Raw genomic sequence first — 21,754 nt, forward strand, 5'->3', positions numbered from 1 at the left:
CTTTTATCTCTTCTATTCCTCATTATTTACAAATAATATAAATAAATGTCCATTTAGTTGTTGAATTTAAAAGGAAACACTTTGGATTAATAGGATTATTAGAAATAATTATAAGTAGATTTATTATGATTAATTAATTAATTAAGTGGTGAGACGATATGGGTGAGATGTGAGTATTGAATAATGGAATGAAGTTAGGAAGTTTGAGTCTGGATGGAAAGGATTAAAAAAGGAAAAAGAAAAGTTTTGGTAATAAAATGTAAATGTGATATATAGATAATGAATATGGAACAGAGAGTTAAGAAGGGATTTGATGTTGTGTCTCCTAAAAACAGGCTGGAAAGGAAACAGATTCTTAGGAACCCTAATCAATCACTCCATGAATCATATGAATGAATGAGCCAACGAACCAACGAATGAATGACTGAATCGGGGTCCCCCTAAAATAGGTTCGACTGTTTGAAGTCCGCGTAAGCTCTCTCTTCCCCGCCTTCAACCCCATGCCTCCTTTTTTCTCTCTCCCTCCCCCTCCCCCTCCCCCTCCCCCTCCCCCTCACAAGGTGAGACACAGAGAGAGAGAGAGAGAGAGAGAGAGAGAGAGAGAGAGAGAGAGAGAGAGAGAGAGAGAGAGAGAGAGAGAGAGAGAGAGAGAGAGAGAGACAGAGAGAGAGAGACAGAGAGAGAGAGACAGAGAGAGAGAGACAGAGAGAGACACACACACACACACACACACACACACACACCCACACACACACACACACACCCACACACACACACACACACACAGATCGGACGAAGAACAAAAGAAACACACCACTGTGACTCAGTCAATCCCACGTTGGACTTGATCACCTCCTTTTCCTTCTCTCTCTCCACTCTCAACCACCAATTCCCCCTTCTTATGCTCTCCTTTTCCCCCTCTCTTCAATCCCCCACCCCTTCAGGAACCCCCCAGATTCCAGGCCTTCCCAATGGCCATCTGCAGATGATTTTCTCCCTTCCTTAATCCTTCCGTCTGCAGATTTTCCTTTGGGGGATCCATTTCATGTTCTTATGGATGCCGATTTTGGGGTACGTATATCCTGATTTCCATCGCTCTTCTCATTTTCTCTCAAACCCTAGTGCCCCTCCAATCTGCCTCCCAATCTTGGTGGGTGTTCACGATTTTTGGGTTCCCAGGCTTCCAACGCCAATTTTAGCGGTTGGAAACCTAACCCTTTTGCCCAATCACGGACAAATTTGGGCGTTGTTTTGAATTTGAGGAGTTTCGGGTAAAGCCCCAGATGCGAGGGAGGTCTGGAAATTTTAATTTCAATCCTGCTTTTCTTTGATTCATTGCTGTTCAATGCAATGGAACGCCCATTCTCTACGTTGATCTTCGTCATTTCGGGGTTTGCTTTCAGTATTTTATCGCTTCTTGTTGAGTCTCAGGCTCGAGATGGAGCCATTTCCTCTTCCTCGCCGCCTCCGCCTCCTCCATCTCCACCACCTCCATCTCCGCCACCGCCACCACCACCACCACCACCGCTATCACCACCGCAATCACCACCGCTATCACCACCGCCCCCCTCCCCAAACTCCGTCCCGCCTCCACCCCCAAACTTCGTCCCGCCTCCACCCCCAAACTTCGTCCCGCCTCCACCGCCTGCATCTTCATCTCCACCTCCGCCAATATTTCCCCCACCGCCTTCTCTGCCGAGTCTCCAGCATCGTTCTACTCCGCCGCCGCCGCCTCCTATTCCTGCATCCTCCGACGCGAATAAAAAACCACCCGAAGTGAGTCGGAATAACAACTCCCACAATATTGAAGGGTCGAAGAGAAGTCTCAATATGGGGAAGAAAGTAGGGCTATTCTTTGTTGGTATTGCGGCAGTACTTCAAATCTGCGTGGTGGGATTTTTGGTATTCAAGAGACGGCAGCTCCTAAGATTCAAGGACCGGTACGATGGTTTTTCTTGAATAAATTGGCATCCGTTTCCTTCGTCTTACATCAGAGGCAAGGACTTTAGGAGTATGGTTGAGGATATCAAGGCCATCGAGCTAACTGAATTGAATCACTGCTAAAAAAAAAAAAAAAAAAAAAGGCAACAATTAGGTAAATTTTCTTGACTTTGGGGTTGGGAAGATGCACAAAACATGTTCTTGAGATGCTGCAGAAAAGAAAATGAAACAGAGGAGGCAGCAGGCGGATAATGAGGGGCAAGCATCTTCTCTTAGGGTCTCCTCAGGTGTTGTGTAAAAATGGGTACATGATATGATGATTGATTGAGTTTTTTCTTCTTGTGATTTTTGAATTCTTGTTCATTCTTTTGTCCAATGCTGATTATACAGTTTGTTAATTCAGAAGAAACCGCTTGATATACATACCTGTTGTTGAATTCTTTTTCTGCTAACCACTGTTCCTTATGGCTGTAAAAGATTGTGTTTGTTTAATATCACAAACTAATTATACACTCACCCTCTACTTTCTCCTTGCTTGAGCGTGTAATGTTGATTGTAGTGTAACAATTTTGTTTATCACTGATACTGCTGATTTTGGTGAAAAGGGTGTTTACGAATCTATTATGAGATGCAATTCCCGACTATCTAGTTATTGATTATATATAAGGTCTACGGGTTTAGAATCAGCGAACTGCCTTAGATCTGAACAGTAGTTGGGTTCATTCTAGACCTATGTTAACGCATCAGGGAGACCATTGAATCTTTTTCTACATATGTTTCCATGCAAAAACTCTGTAGGATAGGACAGAATTATTTTCTCTGAAGTCTTTGATTAGATTACTCTAAGAAAGTAAAAAGATTGATTTCGTTGCACCTTATTCTAGTATGGTTCTAGTCTTGAGCTCGAGTCAGGCAGACCCTCTTTTTTTCGGTTTCGATATTCAAGGAGTGTTGGAGCTAGCTTGTGTGCATCTTCGTGTTTTGATATTCAAGAGATTGGGTTTAGAGTTGAAGAGGAGGTGGTTAGGTTTAATGTTTCCTTGTGGGTGTGGCTTGCCAGGCCTTTTTGTAGTTATGTTTTGGTCTTGGTCTTGTTCTTTATTATTGGGAGTCATTTCGTGTAGTTCTTTTTTTGTCCCCTTGGAGCACTTACTGTGTTAAGATAGAGGCGTTTGAAAATGGTTAGTTATTAGTGTTTTAACATCAAGGTCAAATTGAAGACTGCTAAGGTCTGAATGCCTTATCTCTTGACATTATTTTAGCCAACTCCCTCTTCTATGATTATTCTGCACAAATTTTAACCCATTAACTTCAGTTATGATTCTGAGCAGGGAAAGCTCATTTCTGGTCAGTTTCTTAAGGTCTGTTTGCTTTGGCCTTCAAAAATCTTATCAACTCAACGTCTTAACTAAATAGTTCAAAAGCTTATTGAAATGTCATCATTTTTGCACTTTTTTTTTTTTTTTTTTTTTTTTTTTGCATCTTCGAACTTCAAAAGTCCATGAGATCTGAGGTATACAAATGGTTACTTGATGTGTTTGAATTCTTACTCTTGTTGAACAACAAAAAGACAATAAAGAGGATGCATGCTCATCGTTCCTGCACCAATGACATTATGACAAATAGTTTTGACTTTTTCAAGGAATATGTGGTTGTTTGTGAGTTGTATTGAACACACTTTCCTATATCTCTTTTCTCATCTATTTTAAAGAGATTCGTGGGGGATGACTTGTAAAGTTCAATGTCACTGTGCACTTGTGACAAGCCTATGGTTACAATAGAATCGAGAACACTGATTCTAAACAATCAGTTCATCATACCCAACTGAAAAAAGGAGAAAAAGAAAATAACTCATTTTTTTCTTCTGCATATATTGTTTGTCCTGATCTGCTTAGAAACATGGATTCCTTTTTCGATTCTAACAACACTTGGATGGGAGAGATTTGAGGTTTTGACTTCTTGAGCTAAGTTGTTTGAGTAGCTAGTATTAACGAACTATCTATACATTTAGACAAGTTAATGGAATATTATAATCTACATTAGAAATCATTAGATGGGTGAAAACCGATATGATAGCAAAATGATAGAATTGAAGATTTGTCTGGCCAGCCTTAAAATAGAAAATTTTGGGGAGTGTAGGAGCTGCAAATTTCAAATTAAAGAGAGAGAAGAGATTAGGAGGGGTGTTTTGGAGGTTGGACAGAGCTGAAAAATGCAGAAGGAACTGTCAATCCTTCTGCAATCAACAGTGAAGCTGCAAGATCCTTTTCCATGCACCTTCTCCCCCCTAAACACATCCTCGTTCGATTCTCATCTCTTTTATTCTACAGAGTTTGGCAACTCTCAATCATTTTTTCATTTTTCAAACTCTATACTCTCCCCCTTGTTTCATGAAAGATGCGGTTGAAATTTACCCATCCAAGCTGAGATTGTGAGGAACTGAATCTGTGAAATTGATTGATACCCTGGAACAGAAAAGAAAACCGCCAGCATCAATAGTGTTACCTTTGGCTGCCGGTGAAGCTTGGATGGATTCATTCAAGTAATGTCCAATCCAAACATGTACTGTGTGTTGCCTTTCTCTGTCCCTTTGACGACTCGTACTCTGTTTTACCTCAGATATCAGTGAATCTTGAACTAATTTTTGTTCTTTAGAATGGGCTTTGAATTCTTGGCCATAGTGTTCTTTGATTCTATCATTGGAAAACAACGGCTAATCTTTATGTTTTGATGTGGGTTCAGGACTGCTTAAAGCCTTTTTTGGACTTTTGTTATAGAACAACTTTAATGATTCATAAACGTAGAGATTGAAATCATTAGTTATACCAACCAAAAGCATGTCATGCTCAGCTGAGAGTTAAATATCAAGTTTTTGCTTAATTAAGTACGATAGGCTGTTATTCAGAGTACTCTATAAACAGCCTATTAGTCAAGACAAGGAAAGCAAATTTTCTGTTTGTTTAGGGAGAAAATTGTCATAGTGCTTCCATTCAAACAAGCAAGTTCGCATACTTTGAAACATGTTTCTTACAGAAAGAGACAGCAAGTGGAAAAAAGAAATATCGAAGAAAAGCGAAGGACAGAAAATCTCTCTTGAGAATCCTGCAGTTTTACATTCAAAACTTTAGCAAAAGAAAAGCTTCCCTGACCGCAAACTAAGAAGAAAAGCAGGCACTTCACTCACTAACAAGTACTCTTTTGGCCATAACCCCAAAACTCCTTATTTGGCACTTTAACCATCTGCACAGAGAGACAGAGAAAGAGAAGAGAGAGAGAGAGAGGGAGGGAGGTGAAGTGAGAAGGATACTATCAGATTACGGCACAAGAAGCAAGCAGAGCAGCAAAAGTACTCATAACCCAATAAAATTTCCACTTTGTATACTTGAATTTGTGGCTAAATCAAGCCAGGAATCTGAGTTTTTTGGTGGGCAGTCCTCAAAGAAGTGGAGTAGTGGCTTCTGGGTTTCTGCATCATCTTCTTCCTCTGTTTTAGCTGATCTTGTTGATTTATTAAAATCTGTGCCCAAAACAAAGCAGTGTTGCTCTTGTTGTTGCCTCGCCTGTTTCGAACTGTAAATTTGGTGGCTGTTGGAAACAGCATGGGAGAATCCTTTGTAAGAATCCATCCCTATTGGCTGACTATAAACCTCACCTATGCTTCTTGCAGAGTCTGCAACTGAGGGAAAGAACGCCTGCACGCCCACACTCTCTCTTGGACCATTAATATCCCTATTTAACACACGACCCAATAAACTTTAAGCATATGTTATATTAATTAATACTTTATATCAAACATATTTTATAATATTAATCATCAAAGTCCATGAAAAGAAAAATAACCCATCAAGGAAAACAGTTTTGAACACCGAACCTGTAGTCTTTGTCAGCTTGAGGATGAGTCCCTGAGTACAAAAAGAGTTGAGGGTTTGTACTGTTTGGAGAGAAATCAGAACATGGAGGTCTGGAGGATGATGATTGAGGATACAAATATGGATGAATGGAGGATTCCTGATAAGCAGCAGGAGCAGGAGCTTGGTGATAGGACTGAGTTTCACATGTCAGAGAAGAAGAAGAGGAAAGTGTAGAGAGAGAATAGGAAGAGGAGGTTGGGGAGGAAGCAGAGAGGCTCCGGGTTGAAGTGAGGATTAAAGGCGGTGGCGTTTGAGCTGGTGGCGTTGAAGAGATTTCCACAGGCTTTCTTGAACGGTTTCTGCCTCTGTGCATGTGCCTCTCGCAGTATTTGGAGTCTGGATAAGCTTCTTTTGAGCATCTCCATTTTTTCCCATCTGTTCTTCTGCACCTTCCTGGTTCAGGATCTGCTTTTCTGCCAAAACCCATCTCAAAGCATCCCCACCCAACTGCAAATAAAATAAAATAAAATAAAATAAAACATCAGAGTTAGTAACCCGCTTGCATCTGAAGAGATAAAAATGGGACGGAATGGCGGCTACTTACTGGGTTGGTGAGGGAAGAGTCTTGCAGAAATGGAGGAATCCAAGCTTCTTTTCACAGAGAAGATTAGATCAGGGGGGATAGGTACTCCTGAAACCATGTATTTGAATATGAGAGCTTGGTGTTCTAGTTCTTGCCATTGAGTTGGTGTGAAAGGAGAGATGCAGGGCTTTGGACCTGAATTCATTATTCTTGAAAGTAGAACCAAAAAAAGAAAGGAAAAATGAGAGAGAAAGGAAGAAAAATGTTTAAAAAGGAGCAAGGTTGAAAGTGATGAAAGGCAGAGAGGAGGAGGGTATGTTGTTGGGGGCAGCAAGCTTTTGAATGGGTATTTCTGCAAAATCCATAGGTCGCAAAAGCTTGTTCCTGTCAAATGATGCCTTACTGATACCCTATATCTCTCTTTCTCTTTCTCGTTCTCTCTCTCTCTCTCTCTCTCTCTCTCTCTCTCTCTCTCTCAGTTGCAGTCTGCAGTTTATATGACTACTCCTCTGTTGGGTTCTGCCTCTGCCTTCATTGCTTCTTTTGTCTCTGATTTGGTTGCAGAAATTGATATACAAATGGATATAAGAAAGAGAAAAGGAAACAAAATATCATAGACACACCCTTCATTTTGCTCTCTACACATCACATTCCTTGAAAACAGTGCCATCAGATTTTGCAAAACTGCTGAACACAATGAGGTGTGATGTACCTCCACAAACTCCTTTTTCAATACAAACAAAATCATCAGCAGCTGTCATCCTCCTATTGAACGCCCGGGAGGCTGAAGGATCTACCCAAACCCCCTCCCTCCACCCCTTTATGACACTAACTTCCCTATTTTTGCCTTTCCTTTTCCCCCTCAGATTCTTTATACCTAAAAAATGACTAAAAGTTTACCCTTCCCTTTGTGGAGTCATAATAAATCCTTCTCTATTCAACAGGTCAATGCAAGTTGAAGACTTCCATGATGGACAGGGCACTACACTTCATTAATGACCTAACACATATGGTTTTATTGTAAGTCTTTTTGTTACTGGAAAGGAGAGAAATGGGTGAAAAGGCAGGGGATGATAAACAGTAAAGTTATGTGAAGATATTAAAAAAGAAACCAAGTAAGATAGTATTGGTGAGTGGGAGGTTCCAATTTGTTTGCTTCCAATTCAAAGCTCTTTGGTTCTCTCTTTAAGACAGTGTGTGTGTGTGTGTGTTTTGTCAGGGATGATGTGCATTGTGAGGTGCTAAAACTGTTCACCCCATCTGAGGTCTCTGCGCCAAGACACATGCCCTTCTTTCTCTTTCTCTCTCTCTCGCTGCTCTCGTTGTCCTTGTTGTTCTTTATTGTGCTTCCCAACCAACTCAACTTTCCACTCATTAACCCCCACAATTTCCTCATTTACAGTTTTGCTTTGGTCCTCACGCTTCTTTCCGTATCAGTCACTCTCTCATACATCCTTTTGAACTCCATTTTCCCCTGCAGACTGAGGCTCAACCCCTAGCCCCAAGATGCTTCAGAACTGACTCAGTGACCTGACCGACTCCCTTTTCTGTTCTTTTCTTTTCTTTTCTTTTCTTTCTCTCAAGTGGGGTTTGGTTTGGTTTGGCTTGGCTTGGCTTCATAAAGAGATTAAAGTTCGCTTGTTTTAGAAGTTGTCTCTCTTTTCCTTTTGCTGCAATCTTTGCAAATCAGATACACTTTGCTTCTTTTTCAATTATGAATAATGTAACTCTCTATCTTACTTTCTACCCCCAAAGACATTTGCTTCCCACAACATGTTAGTCCGTATTGGTTTGATGAAATGATAAAGATTTTAGATATATGGGTTTGAAAACGAAAGCAAAAAAAGCTCATAAAAGAAGCAGCAACCTTTATGGCAACAAGTTGAATTAGGAGAGAAAAAGAATGTATAAATGAATCAATGTTGTTGACAGCATGCATGTCCAATGTCCTTCAAAATCTGCAGCTTTGATTTGTGCCCCAAATGCCTGCAATTTCCAACCTCCATTCACTGCTTTTGAATGATTCTAAAAGCAAACCCAACACAATGGGAAAGAGAAAGACAAAGCTGATGCAAATCTGTCTGTTTTCATCTAAACCTCTGCAAGAGATGTTGAGGTGGGTCGTCCAAATTTTAAATCCTTGTTCAAATTTTAGACATGTGACATTAGATGATTTCTTAATATTGTAACTTTGAGAACCTTTTCAATATGGTCCAGATTGGTATCACAGACAAATTCATCAGAATTTTCAAATCTTGTGATGTCTCTCTGTGATACAAGATTGGTCCACTGCATCCCTTCCCATCTTCTTAAGCTGCGTTTTGATCATCTCTACTACGTATTCCACATCTCACAATCACCACCTTCATCACTTCCTCATAAATCTCAGCCATACAGTACGCCATGGTTGATTCCCACTTCGTATGCCTGACCATACCCAATCTCTTCATCTCTTTATCTCTTCAACCAAAAAGTCGAAATATAAATATATAAATGGACATTGTTGAAGCATTTGGACAGGTCTCTAACTTGTAAAAAGAATTGCCATTTGGAGTTCCCACCGGAGCGAACAAAACAAGGCTTTTTTGGGTTTGTGCTTTTTGGACGTCCAAAATTGCATTTTGGTGTCATTGCCAATCCAAATGCTGCATGGCGACAAGTTGCAGAGCCTGAAGTAGAGCTCCACCCCTGCTGTTTTGAGTATTGAAATGGCGAGAGAACGGATGAGATGTAGAAGAAATGGGATATGGGAAAATGAGAAATGAGAGGAAAAGAAGGAGAAGACATTGGGGTAGAGCCTGAAAGGGAATTCTGACATCATATTTGGAGCTCTGGGTTTGTTCTTCCGTTGGTTCTTTTGGGGCTTGTAATTGCCATTAAAATATCTTCCTCTTGCTTATCCATGTCTGCGTTGCAGAATCCTTCATGGGTTCTTAGAATTGGCAGCCCTCACCGGGACTTGCTATATTGGCAAGGATTGGAAAATATGCGTTAGTGAAATGAACTGGTTATGATTACTTACCTTTAAAAGGACACTTCAATTATAAAACATAACCAAGGCTAGAAATTATTACAGAGAGTAGCAAGCTAAAGTATATGTATATATTAACAGTTTGAAACCCGTTTACATTGAATCTCAAATAGCAGACATGTACAAATATTTATATTTATCTACAAGAGAATCTGATCCATAATAGAAGCTACAAGAGAATCTGATCCATAATAGAAGCATGATATTTATAGTGCAAGCATAGAAAACGGGCAACGAAGCCACTGTTAGCTCATCCAACAGGCAGGCTGCGGAGTTGCTACGGTGAAGCCTCTCTCATACATTCGCTGGATTTCTTCCCGGTACTCGATCAACGACGTATCAGGTATCGGTGGGGTCAATTCCACCACGTCGCCCATCTTCAGCTTGCACTTGGGGTCGCTCACAGGCTCCTGGTTCAGTCTAGGTCTCAACTCTTCCTTTACTGGGAACCTATAGTGAGCCCATCTTGTGCTTCCTCTCCCTGCTCTTTCTAAGAGATCTATCATCGTTGCATTCGCTGGGAATTCCTGGACCGACATCTGGATATAACAAAAACAAAGCCTTTTCCAATTGTTAAAAGCTGCACTCTCGCACCAGAGATAGATAACAAACTTAACAGAAACAAGTAGGGCAATAAGCATGGACCTTTTCGTTTTCAATCATAATGACAAACAACGGCCCATCCTGGAAGCAGTGAGGTTTGTAAGAGTAGGAGCAGTCAGAAGAGTGAAAAGGGAACTTGCAGGATGATTTTACAGAATTGATTGAAGATCGATCTTTGGTCATAGTTTCACAATGCCAAGTGAGAACCCATCTAGCCCATTCCACCATCTGAAGCACAAATGAAGAGTGCTTAGAATCACGCTCCTTGTACCTCCAATGAGCAGCAAACCCAAATTCAGCTTGCAAATGCATCTCCTTGGTTCGAATTTGAACCTCAAGTGGGACGTCACCTTCACCCCTTACTACTGTGTGTATAGATTGATACCTGTTTACCATCAAATGATATATGAGGAGAAATATAGAGTATAAAGCACCTGATACTGCTTTAGAAATACCCGTTCAACTTTGGTTTACTTATGTAGTCCTTCAGCTTTCCCTGTACTTCCGGCCATAACTGATGAACGATTTTCAATGCTTGATAGCAATCCTCTTCATTTTCAACAATGAGTCTCAATCCATGAATATCATGGATTTCGTTCATGGTCAAATTCTTCCTACAAAACAAATTCAAATTTACCTAAAATCACCATTCTGAACAAGACAGCCAGAAAATAATACACTGCTGAAATGAAGAGAATAAAAGAGAAATGGAAGGCCGAACGCATACTTCAACATTTTTCGGTGTAAGCTGTAGACACTTTTGTGCCGTCCAGTTACAGCATGGTAAGAGGTTCCCTTATCCTTGAGAGCTCGCTCTATTTTTCCAATTGCAGAATGTATAATTTCTTCATCATACAATCCCATCAGTTTGGAGGACAAATCATTGTGCTGTTCCAAGTTTAAATGCTTAAAACAGAGGTTTTCTAGCTGCTCCTTCCAACTGTAGATTCCGAGGCGATTAGCTAAAGGAACGAAGATCTCCATGGTCTCCTTTGCAAACCTATGCTGCTTGATCAGAGGCAATGCATCTAAAGTTATCATATTGTGCAGACGGTCTGCTAATTTAATGAGGACAGCCCTTGCATCAGCCATAGCAAGGAACATGGTGTGCAAGCGGTCTGCCTCAACCATTCGATCGGCCATATCATGTTCTCTAGCAAGCTTGCTTAAATGACTCAGCTTAGACACCTAAAACAAAATTTAGGAAAAATAACACAAAGAGCGAGAGATTAGGAACTCATTCCTCGTCATTCAATAAAAGACTTATAGCATGAGCGAGAGATTTGCAATTTTCTTCCTCACAAGAAAATAGAACAAGCCTTGCCGTCATGCATTAGGTTCACAATATTCCAATGACAAAGAAAGTGTGTGCGGCTTAGTATCTTACCCCTTCAACTAAATCAGCAACCTCAGCTCCAAATGTCCCCAATATGTAGTCATGACTCACAAACGAATCATCAAGTGTGTCGTGCAAAAGCCCTGCGGCAACTACTGTGGAATTAGCACCAACAAGTACAAGCATCACTGCTGTTTCCACACAATGTTCCAGGTACGGATCACCACTTAAACGCGTCTAAGGAAAAATGAAAAACACCAAAAAGGGGTATTTCTTAATGAATATCATCAGTACTCAAGGCAATAACAACACTGTCAATATTGAAAGGCAGCAGCATTACCTGTCCTCTATGTGCTTTCTCGGCCTCAAAAAAAGCCTTGATCACAGACTCATCACAAAAGATTTTGTGCTTTGATTGTGCACTTACAAGCAAATCCTTCGCATATGATTCAGATTTACCTTCCGTAATATTGTCCTCCATATGGAAAGTCAATTCATCTCCAAACAAAGTAGATGAACCCACATCTAACACATCACTAGGTACCTCCAATCTCGGCGAATCATAGTCCACACATGATCCCAATGCATTTCTCACAAACCCATTGAACAGCCTGTTAGTACTTCCTCGACCATGAAAACTTGCTTCCCCACTCCTTTCCCATACAGTCCGCAATGGAGGGGTTCTTGCTGCCGACCCAACCCCACAACAACCACAGGAAACTGGACCTTGGAACACCGATACCGGGCTCTGATCCCGATTAAAGAATGAGCCAATGAATTTACTTGGGGAATAACGAAACGAGGAGCTTAATTCTTTAAGTTCCTCTCCTTTATCATGCCTAAAAGAACCTAATTCGTCTCCACCACTTGAAATGCTCGACGACAACAATGAGTGCCTTGGTGCAGTTGATGAGAATAGACTTGACAACCCGCCTACTACCGGTTTTGGGGATGAAGTCGCTGTGGTAGACGCCAACGAGGAGGACCGAGAAGTAAATTCTAAATCATATGATGCATGAGAATTCAACTGGCAAGGGTGCGGTGAGGAGCAGATAGTACTGGGTGAACTGGTGTACAGAGCAATAGTTGGCACAGCCATGGTGTTTTTCACTCGAAATCCCACCAATTATCTGAAGGAACCAACAAAATTTGCGGTAAGAAAAACAAGCAATGGTAAAGCAGAGCAGGCGAATTCTTCCCTTTTCAAAGGATGTGAGATACGCCAAGCTTTCTCTGTACGCAATGAAAGGAACGTGGCAGAAAGCATAAAACTGACGCAAACTCAGCAGAAAACGTCAGAAAAGAAGGCAACAGAACCAAATTTCAATCAAATCACAAACCAAGAGGAAGTAGGGGAGAATATGAAATCGCAGTACAGTAGTTTCAAATTCATTAAAATTGAAGGGAAAAAGGAAGAGGAAAAGATGAAATTGAAGAAATCTATGATAGGAATCCATAAGAACCCTAATTGAGGAGAAAGTACATACCATGGACAAGAAAGTGAGCAGCAGCAGCAGCAGCAGCAGGAGAGAATTGGTTCTGTGATTTCCGAGCAATCTCTGAGCTCTCAAAATTGCTTGGCGTCCTGGAAATCGAAAACATGAAAGTACCATGTTACCCCTTTTGATCTTTCTATAAAGAACTCCAACTATATTGTAGTTAATATTGTTAAATGAGTTCAAAAAAATGTTAAATAAATTATAAGGAAGTCTTAAACTTTAAAAAAAAATATGTAATAAATTTCAAAACTTTATTAGATAATAAATATCGTTAATTACAAAAAGCAGATAAGTCTCTTATGTAAGTGATAGTTGATTATTTTAATAAATTGTTTTAAAAATAATTATTGTAGTGGGGTAAGAATAAAATGGGAATTATTTACGGAGGGTTCGATGAGAATAAGAAGAGTGGTGTTGTAGGCCGATGAGAATAAGAAGAGTCGGGTGAGGCGTCATTGTTAGTAGATGATGCAGTCTCAGTGACGGGACATCCCACCCACCACGTTATTTTTGTTTTAAGTTTTTAAATTCTTCCTCACATTTTCTCACTATGCTTTAAGTTTTTAAGTTGCAGCCACTCAATTTATTCACACAATTGGGATATCCATGCTTACTAATACCCCTTCCATTGCCTCACCACCATCATCAAATCGCCCCCAATGGATGTTTCTTCGTGGCTTTCTCACGCAGCAGCAGGGATGCCCACTCTCGCCATCCTCCTCCTCCTCCTCCTCCTCCTCTCCCGCCGCCTCCGCCGCCCAAATCTCCCGCCGGGACCCAAGCCTTGGCCCGTCATCGGAAATCTCCACTTGATGGGTTCTCTGCCGCACCAATCCATTCACCAACTCTCCAAGAAATACGGCCCCATCATGCAGCTTCGTTTCGGCTCATTCCCTGTGGTTGTTGGCTCCTCCGTCCAGATGGCTAAGCTTTTCCTCAAAACCCATGATCTTAACTTCGTGTACCGCCCCAAAACCGCGGTTGGAAAATACATGACTTATAATTATTCCAACATAACTTGGTCTCAGTATGGGCCTTACTGGCGTCAGGCTCGGAAGATATGGTTGTTGGAGCTTTTCAGTGCCAAGCGACTTGATTCTTACGAGTACATCCGAAGGGAAGAAAGGAATGGGCTGCTTAAACAAATATACAATTCTTCTGGAAACCCCATTAAGCTTAAATTGTACTTGTTTACTCTGAGTTTGAATGTTATTAGTCGGATGGTGCTGGGGAAGAAGTACACGGACGAGTCGGAGAATGGCATCGTTAGTCCAGGCGAGTTCATGGAAATGATGGATGAGTTGTTCTTGCTGAGTGGTGTGCTAAACATTGGGGATTTAATACCCTGGATTGAGTTCTTGGATGTGCAGGGGTATGTGAAGAGGATGAAGGCAATAAGTAAGAAATTTGATAGGTTTCTTGAACATGTGTTGGATCAGCATAATGAAAGGAGGAAGGGAGTGGAGGATTATGTGGCACAAGATATGGTGGATGTTTTGTTGCAATTAGATGACGATCCTAATCTTGAAGTCAAACTTGGAAGGCATGGAGTCAAGGCATTAACTCAGGTGATTTCTGTTAATGAATAAGTATTTATGGGGTAACTATAAGAGAATGGTTAGTTGATAGAGCAACTATATTAGTTATGCAATGGTTAGTGATTGTCAAATTGTGGACCAAATTTAATGTTGGAAGATTATTAGGGATTCTTTCAACTTACCCGTGCTTTAACATTTTCTTAATAATGGGTGGGGAGAAGAAAGGTTCCCTTTTTAGGGGTACCCTGAAAACAGATCTAATGGAGATGGGGTTGGGGCCTGTAGCTCAAGGATTAGAGCACGTGGCTACGAACCACAGAGTTGTGGGGGTTCGAATCCCTCCTCACCCATAACCGGTAAAAAAGGAAAGGACTTTTTACTCTGTGTTTTTTTTTTTTTGAAGACAACACCAATAGAATTGAAAAGCTACATGGTTAACCATTTCTTTGTTTCCCTCCATTTCAATATATTTTGGATCGTGGTCAAATCCATCGCACTCAAACTTACTTTGAAGTACTTTCAGGATCTTATAGCAGGTGCAACTGATACCTCAACAGTGACAGTGGAATGGGCAATGTCAGAGCTTTTGAAAAAGCCAGAGATTTTAGAGAAGGCAACAGAAGAGCTTGACAGAGTGATTGGAAGGGAGAGATGGGTAGAAGAGAAAGACATTGTGAATTTGGAATACATGGATGCGATAGCAAAAGAGACGATGAGGCTGCATCCTGTGGTACCAATGTTGGTGCCCAGATTGAGTAATAAGGACTGCCAAATTGCAGGCTACGACATACCCAAAGGCACGAGGGTGTTCGTGAATGTGTGGACCATTGGGAGAGACCCTACAGTGTGGGAGAACCCAGATGAGTTTAATCCAGAGAGGTTCGTGGGGAAGGACATAGACGTGAAAGGGCAGGACTTCGAGCTTCTACCGTTTGGGTCTGGAAGGAGGATGTGCCCTGGGTATAGTCTTGGTCTAAAGGTTGTGATGTCGACTCTAGCCAATCTGGTGCATGGATTTACGTGGGAATTGGGTGGAGATTTGAACATGGAGGAAGTGTTTGGCCTCACAACTCCCAAGAAATTTCCACTCCTGGCTATTGCACAACCTCGCCTTCCGCCTCATCTTTACTCTGTCTGATGGACTGAGTTGGTGGTGTAATTTCAAATATGAATTTGAATGTTATGTTATAATAATTTGGTTTGAAGTTTATTGCAGTGAGCTTACAAAGACGAGAATTTTAAGCATTCGTCTAGTACTGAGCTTACAAAGACGAGAATTTTAAGCATTCGTCTAGTACTGAGCTTACAAAGACGAGAATTTTAAGCATTCGTCTAGTACTGAGCTTACAAAGACGAGAATTTTAAGCATTCGTCTAGTACTGAGCTTACAAAGACGAGAATTTTAAGCATTCGTCTAGTACTGAGCTTACAAAGACGAGAATTTTAAGCATTCGTCTAGTACTGAGCTTACAAAGACGAGAATTTTAAGCATTCGTCTAGTACTGAAATCTGTCAATAATAGACTACTGACAGATTGATACGCATGTGCTTCGGAGGGCGATATTTTGGACTATTTTATTTTATTTTATTTTTAATTTAAAAAATTGTGCTTTTATCACAGAGAACCAACTAATATATTTGGTATGGCTACCTATATATTTGTATTCACAGTCAACTCTCAAATAATATTCTCGTAAGTGTCCGTTGTTTCTCACCATATCTATTTTGTTCATACATTTAGAGATGTCCATTTAAATACTAAAGTCTTGCCGGGATCCATCTCAAACAAGGTGGAAAATTACTATTTAAACTGAAAATGAAAAAATTACTATTTAGAGGCTTCTTGATAATCCTTTACCATCTGTTTGTTTATAAAATTCAAAGAAAGAGAACGTTTTTAAATCAAGTCATCTATATGGGTGTTATAACGAAGAAATGTTCCTTGGAAAAAAAGTTGACATAAAAGCACTTGAGTTGGGAAGAAAGGTATCACGACCCGATTTTCGAGGCTTCGAAAAATCGAATCGTGACCAAAAATACGAAATCGAAAACAAACAAAAGGAAAATAAAAAAAGAAAGAAAACCAAAGTAAAAAGATTAAAAAAAATATATACTTTGAATTAAAACAAAAGAGAGAAATTTTGTTTGTTAATTATTACAAAAGAAATTGCAAATATAAAATGAAATACAAAAGTCTAAAAGACCGAAAAGGGACTGACGCTCCGGAACGACCCCCTCTATGACTGTACAGCTCTCAAACGTTCCTCTACCTCGACCAGCAGCCAGTGAACACCTGAGAAAAATGAAGGAGAACGGGATGAGTATAAAAATTATACTCAGTAAGCCACCTACTTATAGGCTCTCTTCGCATCTTAATTTAACAGAACTCCCGTGGTTTCCTAATTCGGTTCTAGAACATCAGGTTCTAACCTTAGTCTCTTGGGGCTTGCCCCTTGGGTTTCACCGGTTCATCGTCCTTTCATTAGTCACCTAGAGGTTCCTTATGCCAAGCTGATATGGTCGGTATCTCTCTATGAGGCGCTACCTCTACATGGCTATCTAGGACTACATGGTATCTAGCCTAGGGGTGTGCTGAATATCCCTACGCCCATATAGTCCTCCTATGGGGGGCGCGACCCAACCCGTTCCCATGCAGCTAATGGGCTGTACGACGTGGGGACACATTTCCCAATGCGAAATGGCTAAGAGCAGTAAGGACTGATCAGGGACCCTTGGTCCTCCCACGAAACTATAGATACCGTTCTCACGCTAGCAATCTATGAACCCTCCTAGGTACTTTCATGCCGTGGTAAACCACTAAGTTTCTAGGGAAAAATTAAGTCTGTCTAGAGCGGCATATCGCTCCTAACAGAAATTCCCTAATCCTATCATAGAAATGGGCCCTAGCAATTAACAGAGGGTGCATGCAATCTTCTTCTAACATCATAGTATGTAATTCATGCAAACTAGGCATACCGGCTCAACGGGGCGATGACCTCCATCAAGCACCCAGAGCACGAAGTTCGCGCTCAATGGGGCGAATTCGTCCATCAAGCACCCGAAACCCGGCATACACAATTCTAACATAAATTAAACGCATGCATACGTACAACGGAAGCTTAAGGCATACAAGCAACACTCATAACAATCCATCTAATTAATCTCATTCATGGAGAGCTAATTTAAGGCAAAATTACTAACATGCATACATACAATCCAAGCGAACCCTACAAGTATTTCTTCCTAAATACCGGGTGGTGACTTACCTGGTTGACGCGTGCCCTTTCGCTAGCGTTTCTTTGCCCGTGAGGTGTCCAAAAATACTGATTTCTCTAAATTAAGTCCCTATTCACGTAAAAACAGTATTAGAACTGGAACCGGGACAAAAATCGGGAAAACAGAAAACAACCGGGCCAAATTGGCCATTCCACGCGCGCTCACGCGCCAGCAGCACGCTGGGAGTGCGTGGCCACGCGCGCGGGAAGGCGCCAGTCGCAGGCTGCACGCGCGCCCGCCTCCGCGTAGTCGCGGGTCGGCCGGTCCAGTCGGCTCGGCTCGCGTCGCGGTTCGGCTCGGCTTGCAGGCGACACGTGTCGACGCCTCGCTGGAGCTGCGTTGCTCTAGCCGATGGTCGACGCGTGTCCGGCGCCTGTCGCCACCGTCCGCCGCTCGCCGGCCGACTCCCTTCTTTTTTTTTTCTTTTTTTTTTCTTCTTTCTTCTCTGCCCTCTGAAAACCGAAACACAACCTTCTTTTCCGATTTTCATATCTTTCGATCCGTAGATCGGATCGACATGATTCCTTCAACCAAGTTTTAGATCATGTTACTGGCTACGTCCTCGTATTTTTTTTTCGTAATTTTCGATTAACTACCGGACGAGTTAAGAAGGTCGGAATTTCGCTCACCGTTCTTGGACGACTCTCGGATCTCCGCCTTCGGGTTGAGGTCTCGACCAAACTTCTTCACAGATCATGCGTAGAGTTGTTCCTAGATGAATATATCAAGATTTCAGATATTGATTCACAAAGGAAAACTGTAGATCTGAGAAAACGTTCAAGATCCTTACCTTGCGGGTTTTCCGACTTCTTGATGAAAAATGGGACTCCGGCCACCCACATTCTCTTTTCCCTTCCAAGAAAGTCTCTTTGCATGATCTTCACCTCCTTGCATCATGATCTTCACTGGAATAGACTCCGACGGTAGTTTTCGGTGAGTCTTCCGGCGGTTCATCCTTTCTCCTCTCTCTAGGTTCTCTCTACCCCTTTCTCTCACTATCCTTTCTCCTCTCTCTAGGTTCTCTCTACCCCTTTCTCTCACTATCTCTTTTGCACGATTATGGATGGGGTTTGGTTTGGACCCCTTAGGTGGTTGGAGGGGCAAATTTACCTATTTGCCCCTCTCAACTTTTCCTATATTTTTTTCTTCTTTTTCTTCTTTCTTCGGGTATTACAAAAGGTGTGTCCAAAATATAATATTTGTGTTAAGTTAATGAAAATGAATCATATAACAAGTAAAAAATACGAGAGGAATGTTGAACAAAACTCTATGAGATTTACAAAAACACTCCCTAAAACTATTATTTTGTATTGCTTTGAATTTCTTGAAAGGATGAGTTAGGTAATTTATTTCTAAAAATTTTCAACTTATTTATTAAAATAGGTCAATCATTTTCGTAAATTTATTTCTTAAACCATTTTTTTAACATTAATATAACCCTCTTATTGGACTAGTAATGGTATTTTAACAAAAAAAAAAAAAAAAAAAAAAAAAAAAAAAAAATCTAAAATAGATGGAAATGGAAATTGAGCCAACAAGCAAAAGAAGAAAAGGGACTTGGGCAAGTCCATGGTTGACCCCGTGTTAGTCTTATGCCCATTGTCTCCTTGGCTCATGCGATGTTGGCTGAACCCTAATTCAACCATCTTTTACCCTAACTCTAAAAGGAGGGGTGGAAAACACTAATTTAATTGAATGGTATATGAACACTCTTCTCTCATTCAAAAGCTAAATTCTACTCCATCATACATGGTATTAAATCTCACAAATTTAGTTTTTCTTATATATATATTTATTGTTTTGAGGAATTGGGTATGGAAGTGCAACGGCCAATAAAGTACTAGAAAAATAGAAAAATATTAGTACTTGCAATTCATGGAAATTTTCACTATATGGTCCACCATTACTTTTGGTTGTGACAATTTCTGAGAAATTATGGTACCGTAACCACCCGACTAGTTTCACACTGACATGGCCCCTGGGTTTGTCCTCTCTGTTTTGTGGTTCATAGGATTTTAAGCTGCGAGTTCCAAGAAATTAATGGGATAATATCATTATGTTGAATTGGACTTTCTTTCAATTGAAATTTGCAAGTGCCTACCAACCCGACAATGTCCGATGGAAATTACTGCAAATCCATGTCGAGTGGTCGTGTTTCACAAGAATTTCAGCTGAAAGTTCATAGAAATTAATTAGTTAGGTTTCCATTTACATGCAACTACTCAACAATTTACACACATCCCTACTTCTTTTCTACCCAGTTTCCATGCCTATTTATAGCCTTTCCAACATCACTGCCTTCCACCATCATCGCCAAACATCTCTCCCTCATCTACACTTCCTTCTCTGTTTCTAATCGCCATGGACATTCAAATTCCTTCTTGGGTTTTTTACGCAGCAGCATGGATGGCCACTCTCGCCATCCTCCTCCTCTCCCGCCGCCTCCGCCGTCCAAATCTCAATCCACCGCCGGGACCCAAGCCTTGGCCCTTCATCGGAAATCTCCACTTGATTGGTTCTCTGCCGCACCAGTCCATTCACCAACTCTCCAAGAAATACGGCCCCATCATGCAGCTTCGTTTCGGCTCATTCCCTGTGGTTGTTGGCTCCTCCGTCGAGATGGCTAAGATTTTCCTCAAAACCCATGATCTTAACTTCGTGTCCCGCCCCAAAACCGCCGCTGGAAAGTACACCACCTATAACTACTCCGACATCACTTGGTCTCAATATGGCCCTTATTGGCGTCAAGCTCGGAAGATGTGTTTGTTGGAGCTTTTCAGTGCGAGAAGACTCGATTCCTATGAGTATATTCGTAGGGAAGAAATGAAGGGTTTGATTAAAGAAATATACAAATCTTGCGGCGAAGGAATCCAACTCAAAGACTACTTGTCTACTCTGAGTTTGAACGTGATAAGTCGAATGGTGTTGGGGAAGAAGTACACAGAGGAGTCAGAAAATGGGATTGTTAGTCCAGATGAGTTCAAGAAAATGTTGGACGAGCTGTTCTTGCTGAGTGGCGTGCTCAACATTGGGGATTCGATACCATGGATTGATTTCTTGGATTTGCAGGGGTACGTGAAGAGAATGAAGGCACTGAGCAAGAAATTCGACAGATTTCTTGAGCATGTGCTGGATGAACATAATGAAAGAAGAAAAGGAGTTGAGGGTTATGTGGCGAAGGATATGGTGGATGTTTTGTTGCAATTGGCTGATGATCCCAATCTTGAAGTGAAGCTTGAAAGGCATGGAGTGAAGGCATTTACGCAGGATCTTATAGCAGGTGGAACAGAGAGCTCGGCAGTGACAGTGGAGTGGGCAATGTCGGAGCTCTTGAAAAACCCAGAGATCTTCGGCAAGGCAAGGGAGGAGCTTGATAGAGTGATCGGGAGGGGAAGATGGGTGGAGGAGAAGGACATTGTCAATTTGCCTTACATAAACGCAATTGCGAAAGAGACGATGAGGCTGCACCCTGTAGCGCCAATGCTAGTGCCGAGAATGTGTCGGGAGGACTGTCGGATTGCAGGGTATGACATAGTGAAAGGGACGAGGGTGCTTGTGAACGTGTGGACGATTGGGAGGGACTCGGAGGTGTGGAAAAACGCACATGCTTTTGACCCGGAGAGGTTCATGGGAAGCAGCGTGGAGGTGAAAGGGCAGGACTTCGAGCTGTTGCCATTTGGGTCCGGGAGAAGGATGTGCCCTGGATACAGTCTTGGCCTCAAGGTTATACACTCGAGTCTTGCCAATCTATTGCATGGGTTCTGTTGGAAGTTGGCTGGGGAGATGGAGAAGGAAGACTTGAACTTGGAAGAAGTGTTTGGTCTTTCAACTCCCAAGAAATTTCCTCTCCAGGCAGTAGCCCACCCTCGACTTCCTCCCCATCTCTACTGTTTCAAATAAATATATTCTCCGTGGATATGTAGCTTTCATAAACACTTAATATTCATGTTTTAAATTTTAAATAAGTATTTTATTTTACTATTCACTTTTAAGTCCACAATATAAATTATATTATAATTGAATTATACTTAACTTCATATATAAATATATTTATTTTATAACTTTTTAAATTTGATTTAACTTTACACAAAAAAAA

At 41.2% G+C, this 21,754-nt stretch overlaps 4 protein-coding genes, 1 long non-coding RNA gene and 1 pseudogene across 9 annotated transcripts; 3 read left to right on the forward strand and 3 right to left on the reverse strand.

Annotated features, from left to right (window-relative positions):
• Positions 1–563: 563 nt before the first annotated feature.
• LOC111787506 (uncharacterized) lies at positions 564–2,453 on the forward strand. The gene has a single exon (XM_023667489.2). It carries the CDS (start codon positions 1,351–1,353, stop codon positions 1,957–1,959), a length of 609 nt encoding a protein of 202 aa, XP_023523257.2. The 5' UTR covers positions 564–1,350; the 3' UTR covers positions 1,960–2,453.
• Positions 2,454–4,925: 2,472 nt separating this feature from the next.
• On the reverse strand, positions 4,926–7,092 carry LOC111788937 (growth-regulating factor 1). Of its 2 annotated transcripts, XM_023669523.2 has the most exons (4): positions 6,397–7,092; positions 5,813–6,299; positions 5,324–5,670; positions 4,926–5,181 (listed from the first exon to the last, which is right to left on the reverse strand). In XM_023669523.2, the coding sequence occupies exons 1-4, from the start codon at positions 6,578–6,580 to the stop codon at positions 5,174–5,176; spliced, it is 1,026 nt and encodes a 341-aa protein (XP_023525291.2). In that variant the 5' UTR covers positions 6,581–7,092; the 3' UTR covers positions 4,926–5,173. The 2 variants fall into 2 exon arrangements, with proteins under 2 accessions (XP_023525291.2, XP_023525289.2); XM_023669521.2 differs by having other exon boundaries at positions 4,926–5,670; positions 6,397–7,084.
• A 2,363-nt stretch (positions 7,093–9,455) lies between these two features.
• Positions 9,456–12,988, reverse strand: LOC111788360 (putative GTP diphosphokinase RSH2, chloroplastic). Of its 4 annotated transcripts, none has more exons than XM_023668673.2 (7): positions 12,833–12,988; positions 11,686–12,475; positions 11,397–11,582; positions 10,737–11,197; positions 10,465–10,623; positions 10,052–10,394; positions 9,456–9,945 (listed from the first exon to the last, which is right to left on the reverse strand). In XM_023668673.2, the coding sequence occupies exons 2-7, from the start codon at positions 12,442–12,444 to the stop codon at positions 9,652–9,654; spliced, it is 2,202 nt and encodes a 733-aa protein (XP_023524441.2). In that variant the 5' UTR covers positions 12,445–12,475; positions 12,833–12,988; the 3' UTR covers positions 9,456–9,651. The 4 variants fall into 4 exon arrangements, with proteins under 4 accessions (XP_023524441.2, XP_023524444.2, XP_023524443.2 ...); XM_023668676.2 differs by having other exon boundaries at positions 11,686–12,578; positions 12,833–12,941; XM_023668675.2 differs by having other exon boundaries at positions 11,686–12,616; positions 12,833–12,940.
• A 402-nt stretch (positions 12,989–13,390) lies between these two features.
• On the forward strand, positions 13,391–15,592 carry LOC111788362 (trimethyltridecatetraene synthase). Its single transcript, XM_087121067.1, has 2 exons — positions 13,391–14,412; positions 14,906–15,592. The coding sequence occupies exons 1-2, from the start codon at positions 13,504–13,506 to the stop codon at positions 15,518–15,520; spliced, it is 1,524 nt and encodes a 507-aa protein (XP_086977193.1). The 5' UTR covers positions 13,391–13,503; the 3' UTR covers positions 15,521–15,592.
• Positions 15,593–16,479: 887 nt separating this feature from the next.
• LOC111792295 (uncharacterized) lies at positions 16,480–18,721 on the reverse strand. The gene is made up of 4 exons (XR_015419790.1): positions 18,449–18,721; positions 18,288–18,369; positions 17,649–17,727; positions 16,480–16,675 (listed from the first exon to the last, which is right to left on the reverse strand). It is a non-coding gene; the product is annotated as an uncharacterized LOC111792295 (long non-coding RNA).
• A 1,014-nt stretch (positions 18,722–19,735) lies between these two features.
• Positions 19,736–21,677, forward strand: LOC111789026 (trimethyltridecatetraene synthase pseudogene; annotated as a pseudogene).
• Positions 21,678–21,754: the final 77 nt, after the last annotated feature.

The sequence above is a fragment of the Cucurbita pepo genome, chromosome 2 (assembly GCF_057944985.1).
Source record: "Cucurbita pepo subsp. pepo isolate OVF chromosome 2, ASM5794498v1, whole genome shotgun sequence".
Taxonomy (NCBI): Eukaryota; Viridiplantae; Streptophyta; class Magnoliopsida; order Cucurbitales; family Cucurbitaceae; genus Cucurbita; species Cucurbita pepo.